The sequence below is a fragment of the Apium graveolens genome, unplaced genomic scaffold, assembly GCF_009905375.1.
Source record: "Apium graveolens cultivar Ventura unplaced genomic scaffold, ASM990537v1 ctg4450, whole genome shotgun sequence".
NCBI classification, from domain to species: domain Eukaryota; kingdom Viridiplantae; phylum Streptophyta; class Magnoliopsida; order Apiales; family Apiaceae; genus Apium; species Apium graveolens.
Genome location: NW_027418537.1, coordinates 49990 through 60132, shown reverse-complemented (window position 1 = coordinate 60132; position 10143 = coordinate 49990). Strand labels below are relative to the sequence as shown.

Here is a 10143-nt window from a genome sequence, read left to right as displayed (position 1 = left end):
CGCAAATTAAGTATTTTGATCAGATAATAAAGTAATTATTTTTTAAAAAAAAATTGTGAATTTTAGTAAAAGTTTTATATTTTTATTTAAAAATAAAAAATATAAAAAACATATATGTTTATTATATAATTAAAACACTTTAAGATGTATGTAGAAAAATTAAACATTAAATATAACAAAACACATCTGGTACTTTTTGAGGTTTTAACCAAGGTGCAAATTACAGGGGAAAAAAGGAATAATAAGTATCATTTTCTTGCAATTTGAAGTGCGTGTTTAGTCAAACTTCACATCCTCTTTGATTGTATTTATATATCTTAAATGCAATAAAATAGAATTTTATTCTAAAAAAATCCTTAAACGGACGTACTCTCTGGAATTATTGGGTAGTATTTTAAATTTTGCAGTGTGGAAGGGCAGGTAAAGATGCAATGTATTCAGAATAATGCCAACAGGATCGATCCAAAACGTATTTGGAGGGTAAAATTATACGGTATAAAGTTGCACCGTACTCTAAAATCTATTAAAAAGACATTTGTACAATAATAACGTAAAAGTATAATCTTGGAGCCTATTGTAGTAGATATATACCTTTTCTCTGACCTAAAATACCAAATTGCTGAACTTCATCTTCATGAATGGATTTCGACTTTTATTCAATTATTTTAGTTAGGTTATGACAGACTATACATTTCAGGTTGTTATTTGCAAGAAAACAATATATAAAAAGGAAAATCGATTTTGGTGTGCATTGGTCGAAAATGGATGTTATATAAACAAACGTAGCAATTTACCATAATTTCACTATGGTAAAATTGTATTGAATACCCTACAATAAAATCATCAAATACAACTACGTACATGCACGTAAAGAGCAATGATACATAATTCAAAACGGATTCTAAAATGATTCTCAAATAACAAATATAACAAATATGACATATTTTCACAAGAGTTTGACTAATAATATAGATACTTATAACCAAATATTCGGAAATAATTTTAAGAATTCAAATATTAGGGAATTCTAATCAATATTAGACTTTCCAAATATTTTTCCCAATTTTTTTCGAAATAACTTGACATGACATATGTCAAATTTTGATTAGAACTTATTTACACACAGTTGATATCATATTATTATTAAAAAAAATTATCAATAATACATGATACATCATTTATTTGGAAAAAAGTTTGAGATCCATAATATTTTTCTTTTCGAAGATAATTGATCTTCATTTTCCGGAATCGTTTCCACATTAGTAGAAAGAATTTTTCCTTACAATCAAAAGTCCGAAGATGTACGAAAAAATAATGTCATAATACAGGATCAAGGAAAACATTGTTACGGAGATACGAGACGAGAGTAATAATTTTGAGGGCTGCAGCGAGGACCCAAAAGCCCGTGGAGCCCGCCAAAACAGCTTCCTCGAAGTTAAAAGTTTTTGTGGGGCCAAGGCTGCATCCTCCCCCGGAATAAAACGACATCACAAACGACAAGACAGTATTGCTCCCTCACACACCATTCCTTTCCCCTTCAGCTTATCACAATCATAACATCATTTTATATTATCTCAATTTCATTGTTTATTTGCCTCTGCCTAATTTTTGCGCGACAGTTATTCTGTGTATTTATTTAGCTTACCTAACCAATATCTTATTCAGCCGTAATATACATACATATATACATTCTCATAATGTATCTTATAGGATTCTCTTATGGGTAAACAGTTCCACTGCATTATAGTTGAACAATTGGGGCTTGAGGGGAATAGCCCTGTATATTAAAACATTTGTTAGTCTAGACTCCTCCAGATGAGCTGTGTAACATACACATGCATCAAAATGCACAAACAATATTCTACAGACTTTGCCCCGGGCCTGTGATAAAATACAACAATGGGCCTTTCCAGCAGAAAATATCCATTCTCTTCTCACTGCTGCAGTTTCCCAACCCCCAAAAAATATAAAAATTACCTATTCTTTAATCCTAAAACTGTGAACCCCAGTTTCTATATTTGAGAACAACATCGTTAAGAAGTTTAATCTCCGCGATTAACTTTCTTATCGAGGATCTTCTCCGAGCAACAATTTTGATAATATTTCGCCCATTGTTTTCTCATGGATCTCTTCTTTCTCTACTTCTACTCCAGATTCCAGCACAGCAGCATCCAGAATGAGTTTGCGTTTTGCAATCTCATATATATTCTCGTCAACCGTATCCTTGGTCACCAGCCTATCAAAAAATTAACAATGTCGAGAAATTAAGACAGTAGAATACAAAAAAATTTAGCTAGCTTTGTAATACTCAAACACTAGTAATTAAGACAGTGATAAAAAGATGGAAATAAATTGGGTTGCTAGCTTTATACTATTCCAATTCAAACAAAAAACATCACGATTTGACTACTTGTGCAAGCCAATTTGCAAAATTCTACTCAACTTTTTAATGTGTGATTCATAAATATTTTTCAATGCAATTCTATTTGTAATTAGCAGTGTACTAGTGCTTTTTACTAGCAATTACAATAACTTAAATTTATTTCTATAGATTATAAATTGAGAATAAGGAACCTAAGGTAGACCTTAGGAAAATTTCCTAAGGTATTGGTTAAGTTGAGTGTATTATATTTGTTATCTGTTTGCTTACTTTCCTAATTTCAAAGTCATGCAAAATATATGGTTAGTAAATATTTAATAATAAATGTTAAGATTAGTTTACACGTATTTGTGGTGATCTCAGGAAAATTATCCTAAGGTTAACCTTATGATCCTTATTCTCTTATAAATTCGCATCATTATTTTGGACAAATTATATTTTTCTTGTTAAACACAAAGGCTAAGTTTGTTTCAAGGGATTATAATCTCGGGATAATAATCCGGGGATAACTAATCCCATCAAAATTAGTCATATAGATAAAATAATCATATCTTATGTTTGTTTGGAAGAATTAAGTGTAGAATTAGACTATAATTTTTTAAAATTTTATCATATGTTTGTTTTGAGGGATAGTCTATTGGATTGGAATATAATCCTTTAAATTTTCCATTTCCAATCCTATGTTTGTTTCACATGGGATTACAACAAGGGGATTATAATCATTTAAAAAATGACTTGTAAGAGGGGATACAATAATACCTCCTCCCACGTAATATTAGAGGGATTATAGTCCTATCCTCTACTCCAACAAAACTAACATAACAAACATGGGATAGGATAATTTAAAGGATTATAATCCTTGGATAACCCTTCGCTATTTTTTTACAAAACAAACATAGGATTGGAAAATTTAAACGACTACAATCATATCCCCTACTTAATACCATGAAACAAACATGGCCAAAAGGGCCTACAGCAGGAAACAGATGAGGTGTGCTACCTGTATATTGTAACTGGTTTTGTTTGACCAATACGATGGCAGCGATCTTCAGCTTGCCGATCAATTTGTGGATTGAAATCCATGTCATGTATTATAACAGTATCAGCTCCAGTCAGGTTCAAACCCTGTCCTCCAGCCCTCGTAGACAGCAAGCATGCAAATATTGAAGTATTATTGTTGAACGTATCAACAATTGTTTGTCTATCGGTCACCTGTGTGCTATTTTAACAGAGGCAAGAGGAACAAAAAAGAAAGGAACACATTATTACTTGCTTAAGGTGCACAAATCACAAGCAGCTTAATATTTGTGGTAATTAAGATCAGACTTTGCTATTAATAATATTTGCTATTACAATTAGTTGGCCTTATATAGTTCACCATTACAATTAGTAGGTCTTATATAGTTCACCATCCAGTTAGAAAAACATATTTTTACATATTTAAGGCCAATAACCAGTTGAGTACAGCGATCCTGCGGTTTAAATCTAGGGCACAGTGATTTTAAAAGTAACTATACTGTATAAAAATTGTTCAAATAATAAATAATTTACTATAATAAATAATTTAACAATACTTATTATGCTTCAAATAATAAATATAATAACTGTATAAAAATGTGTATACTGTATACATACAACAATTGTGCACATACTCATTTATAACCAAATAACTGTTTTGAACATCTCTAACTTGTATTCCTAAGTTAGATTATTAGGTGATAACTTGTCATCCGTAATTATATTTACTACTCCCTCTGTCCCAAAATGTTATTCCCATTTTGACTTTTTGTACTGTTCATGGTAAGCGATTGACTACTAATTTACGTCTAATCTATAATATCAAACATAGTCTTGAGTGATTTTGTTGGATTCGTATTTATGAGTACTTTAATACAATGAAATTTATATATTTAATACTAATACGAAATTAAAGATATTAACAATCAAAAGTGTGCATTGGCAAACGTGTCCAACACAAATAGGAAACTTTTTTAGGGATGGAGGGAGTATTTATTATTTTGACTTGTCGACTACAACTATTCGACTCAGCCCCACATACTGTCTTAAGTCTTAACAACCATGGTATAACCATATTAATATACTTTTGGCTGCAAGGGAATAATAAACGAAGTCCAGGTACCTTCCATCAAGTCGCCTGTAAGAAACACCAATTATTTCTAATGCCCACTCCAAGATATCAAGCATTGACGTCCACTGGCTAAAGATCAGAACCCGATGCCCGCCATGATGTAATGATGGTAGAAGCTTTGCTAATTCCTACACCATGTGCACAATAATGGATATTACTAATATTTGACCAACTTCAGCAAAGGATTTATGCAAAAAAAAAGAGACAAACTCACCCGACATTTTGCTGAGAACATAACATGCTCATCAGATAGAACTCCTTTCTTATCTGCGATATCATGATAAAGCAAAAGCTGCAAGAGGCACATTGCATAAATGTCAACAGGATGTACAACCACATATATATTCATAGACATGACATGATTTCGCATTGATAGACTGCTTTCTATAGCCTAAACCAGAACAACAAATATCAATTGAACATCAAAAAAGGTCAATATGTAAACAAATATAACGGAAAAAAGATTAACAACACTATAAACGTAAAGGCAGCCGCCTGAGCGCTAGGGCTGGGAGTAAATGCTCCAATCCTGTGAAAATCTAGCAAATAACCTTATTTTTAGTAAAAATCGGAATCACTTGGTAAAAAATCAGAATTAGGGGGCACAAATCGGAATAAGGAGAGACTAGGTTGGGAGGGCTTTCTTATGAGTGCTAGGCTGGGAGTAAATGCTCCAATCCTGTGAAAATCGAGCAAATAACCTTATTTTTAGTAAAAATCGGAATCACTTGGTAAAAATTAGTAAAATCGGAATCACTTGGTAAAAATCAGAATTAGGTGGCACAAATCAGAATAGGGAGAGACTAGGTTGGGAGGGCATTCTTAGATATTAATAATTTCTATATAAAAGTTCATCTAACAAATGCTACATTGCTACCATTAAACCTTCTGATTACACACCCCCCCCTCTTCCAAGCCGATTCAATCCTAGATGGTATAACTCCTAGCAATTTATGAAACGATAGTATTCTTTAGCGACTATGCATATGTTATCTTTATACTGTATTTATTCTGGAAAGTGAAACCACAAGCTTCAGCCCTTGTTGCTCACAAAGACTAACCCCAACACCAAATTTAAAATCTCTATTAAAAAACTGGATGAAAAGAGACACTACTGAGAAATAACCTGGTGGATAGAGAAGTCATTGTAACTTTTGAGCTCCTCGATTACTCTCTCCAGTGTACATTCAAAGCCAAATACACCTTTCGGATGTAACTTTTTAGCAAAACGAACAACATCCTCGTCATTGTAAATCCGCCTAACTAGTAGAGGATGATTAGCAATCTGTATTGGATGTAATATGTAAGCATCATTACGAATCATGTAATCAAGTCTAAACTTCAAGTTAAATCCATGATAAAAAGTATAGCACCTTGCGAAACTGAACAAAATAATTGTTGATTTGGCGCTTTGGAAGGGCAACATAGTTGGACTTCGCAGCCGCAGACTTGGACATGCGAGCATGTGAAGCTGCACGATACTCCTCAATAGCTTCTTTATAAGCATCAACTTGTTGCCTATCCATGACAACGTAGTTGACCTGCAACAAAATACACCACTTATGAAATTAATGCATAACAGGTCGTCACACACCTTAATGTAAGAAAAGATACCTTCAAATTAGTATATGATATGCTTTTCTGTATCCTATTATTACTTCTGTGTATACCTTTTGTATCTTAGGAACTAGTTGCTGCATCACATCTGATTTTAGTCTCCTGAGGATGAATGGTCCCAATATAGACTTCATTCGAGTAATCAATTCACTATCTTCTGTATTCAAAAGTTTTTTCAAATCAACATCTCCGGTTTCAAAAAGGTCGGGCAGCATAAACTCTAACAGTGACCATAGTTCCTGAAGTTGTAAAAAACAAATTATTACATAGCAATTAGCAACTTTCTGATTCCGCAAAATTTTTCCAAACTAGCTACATTAATCACATAGACAATGCTCTGTTTCAGATTCACAATAAAAATTAAAAAAGTTTATGAAAGAGTAGGACTAATCTTTCCAGAATCCGAAAGCACGTCACAGTTAGTAAATAATGAGAAGGGAGAAAACTGCTTCTGATGCATAGCAAAAAGTAAGAAAATTATTTATGAAAAAGGCATGCAATTTATGCAAATTCCTGCAACTTAATCCTGTCACTATTTAAACCATTTAAGCTATTAAAATTAATGGCAAAACATGGCATCAAAAGCTTTTCACTACCAGCTTTCTTGAAAACAAAAATTTCAGAAAAAAGCCTAATTATATTAGTGCAATTGTCCAGAACATTCCGTAATTTTCTAAAAAAATAGACTATCCGCTCTACTAATTTAGCAAGAATATTAGCATACATGTAAATCATTTTGTAATGGTGTCCCAGTAAGCATGATACGCTGATTCGCATTTCGTGCAACAGACATAAGATTTTTCCACCTATAGCTGCTTTTATCCTTCAGAGCATGAGCCTCGTCCATCAGCACACAACTCCATCGCAAACGTTTTAGAATTTTGCGGTCATCTTTCTGTTGTTCACTGTAAGTAGTGCATAAAAATTTTAAAGGTAACACAAGATTTACAAACAACCCAATTATACTGAGATTATGCATTAGTGCTGTAAAGCTAACCTGTGACGTTCAAAAAGTGAATAACACACGAGAATCACATTAAATGGTAGTATAACACCACCTTTTGCCAGAGAGCTTAACTCTTTTTGATATTGTGACCGTGCAGCTCCATGGTATTGGAGAACATTAAATGAAGGGCACCACTTTGTCAGCTCTCTTTCCCAGTTTTCCAAAACAGATGCAGGGCATACAATTAAATGCGGACCAGGATCATTTTCCAAATGCTTCAGTAAAGTAAGATATGTTATAGCCTAAAAATAAAATAAAAAATATTATTGTCAGCATTCAGATAAAAAAAAATATACCTCTCAAAGCAAATTATATAACACATTACAGCAAGTACCTGAATTGTCTTTCCGAGACCCATTTCATCAGCCAATATTGCTGTACAGAATTATAAATCACATCAATGAGAATGTGTCATTCCTATGGACACCAATTATTTAAAGTTTAAAAAGTTTGATGTTTTCTCCACTTAATTATTCATCTTGAAGGCATATGCAATGTGGTCGTTTTAATTGAGAACATATAATTAATCTATACAATCATGATCAGCAGGCAGAAACAATGAAAAATCCTACTCGATCATTATTTCTTAACCTCATACTTTCACAAGATACAACCAACTAGGAAGTTTTAAATATTATCCTTAGCTACTTGATGGCATACTTCAAATAATGCAAGGAAATGTAAGCCAAAGATATTCTAAATATACTTCTCTTAATAACACATAGAAAGTAATAACTGAATTTATGACGAGAACACACACTGCAGCACAACAGAAAAGATGAGTGTAGGAAAAATACATTTATCTATCGTCAACTTTTCCTATATTTAAGAACACAAAAATCCCAATAAGATACGACATTGTTGGAAATATCCGTCACTGTTACTAAAAGGTCAGTCCATAAAAAGAACACCCTATCAAGTTTAAAATCACACATTTTTCCAACTGGTTAATTCAATGTATTTATTATCCAAATTAAAATTTTACAGTACACTCGCACAAATAGACATATCTGCAAAATCCATTCTGTAACACAATCGCAAACTATTCTACACAGCTACCTCAAATATCCTCCATCATTGCAAATAACCTCACCAATCAACAGTACATGCTACAAAACAATCAACACATACCAAACTTAAAAAAAACAAGTACCTCCCGCAATCTTTTTCCTATACATAAACATAAGAAAGTTAACTCCAACAATCTGATATGGCTTCAAAATCGGCTTAAACCCCTCCTCATCCTCCATTTCTGCCTCACACGCCTCATTAATATGCTCCTACCGCAACAAAACAATAAAACTCAATAATTCCTTAAAATTCACAAACAATTAAAACAATCAAAACAACAACAAAAAACACGAAACTCACCTGAGTAACAATCCTAACCGACGAGCTCTCCACCTCCGCATACCTCTCACATGCGACATTACTCGTCCCATACAACTCTCTCTTCAACTCCTCCGATATCCTCCCACACTTCACCAATGCTTTATCGACAACATCAATCTCATTCCCCTCATCACCAAACCCTAACTCCTCCTCCACCTCATCATCATCATCATCCTCCACCTCAAACTCAAACTCCTCATCATCATCAACCTCAATCACTTCCTTATCCTTTCTCTCCACCGCCACGTCGCCACTCCACTCATCCTCATCATCTTCAATCACGAATCTCCGACCTGCGCGAGCCGGAGCTTTACTCTTGGGCGCCTCATCGAAATCATCATCCTCCAAGCTCTCTTTGTACACTTTCTCAGTAATGTCAACGCAATCGTCGTCTGCGTCATCAGGAGGCTTGTAAGAGAAGGATTCAATTGGAGGAGGTTGAGTTAGGGTTTTTGAAGAAGGCTTGTTGAGAAACGTAGAAGGATTGAAATCAACTTGGTCCCATTCATCATCGGAGATTTCGTGAAATTGGCGCTTCATTTGTAAGAACAGGTGTGTGTAATGGAGGTAGTTTGTGTAATTGAGAATGGTGAGATTTTGGAATCGGAGGAGAGGGGGGAGAGTGAGGGGAATTTAAAGCGCCACTTTTTTGTCCCCAAATATCACAAATATATTAACCACAGTCAAATTATGTAATAAAAACATTATTTTAAAATTCGGCAACGGCAATTAATTGTTGTTGGCTATAAAATTGAACTACTTAATCATAAATTTGGTCAAAAGTTATTTTTTACGAAAATCGGTCAAAAATCGGTAAAAAATCGGGTTAATCAGTCAAAAATCAGTCTTATTGATAAAAGTTTAAAAAAAATTATAAAAATATAAATATATAAATTTGTAAAAATTTAAGAAAAAATTTAATTTAATATATATATATTTACTATTTTAAATAGTTAAATAATAAATTTTTGTAATTTTTATCTCAAATTAACCTCAATTCATTTGTTAGATCTTAAAAATTATATTACTTTAATAATATTTCATATTATAAATTTATTTGTATAGATATTTATAAAAACATTATATGTATAATAAAAATAGTAAAATAATTAGAGTGAGTGCCCAAAATACCCACAATTTGGGGAGATTTGCCCAAAATACCCACCTGCGGGAAAAGTGCCCAAAATACCGACGAAATACGCATTATTATCTTGCGTATTCTGATTTTCAAATTTTTTACAAAGAATACGCATGTCAGACATGCGTATTCAATGTCAGAATACGCATGTCAGACATGCGTATTCTTTGTAAAAAATTTGAAAATCAGAATACGCATCCTCAATTGCATATTTCGTCGGTATTTTGGGCACTTTTCCCAACGGTGAGTATTTTGAGTAGTTGAAGCTAGAAAGTGGTGTATTTTGGGCATTTTTTCAAATAATTACATGTATTATTATTTATAACTAGCACTATAGCCCGTGCGAGGCACGTGCATGTTCTAAAATATTACAATTTTTTTATTAATTTTGGTGTATTTTTGGCATATTTAAAAATTTAAATTAAAGATAAATATTGAGGATTACCAGCTTTATTTTGTTG

At 32.9% G+C, this 10143-nt stretch overlaps 1 protein-coding gene across 1 annotated transcript; it reads right to left on the bottom strand.

Moving 5' to 3' along the window:
- Positions 1-1904: 1904 nt before the first annotated feature.
- LOC141701844 (protein CHROMATIN REMODELING 19) lies at positions 1905-9199 on the bottom strand. The gene is made up of 12 exons (XM_074505459.1): positions 8524-9199; positions 8306-8432; positions 7487-7527; positions 7144-7394; positions 6871-7051; positions 6200-6385; positions 5903-6070; positions 5656-5814; positions 4744-4821; positions 4521-4657; positions 3381-3599; positions 1905-2236 (listed from the first exon to the last, which is right to left on the bottom strand). The coding sequence occupies exons 1-12, from the start codon at positions 9082-9084 to the stop codon at positions 2065-2067; spliced, it is 2280 nt and encodes a 759-aa protein (XP_074361560.1). The 5' UTR covers positions 9085-9199; the 3' UTR covers positions 1905-2064.
- Positions 9200-10143: the final 944 nt, after the last annotated feature.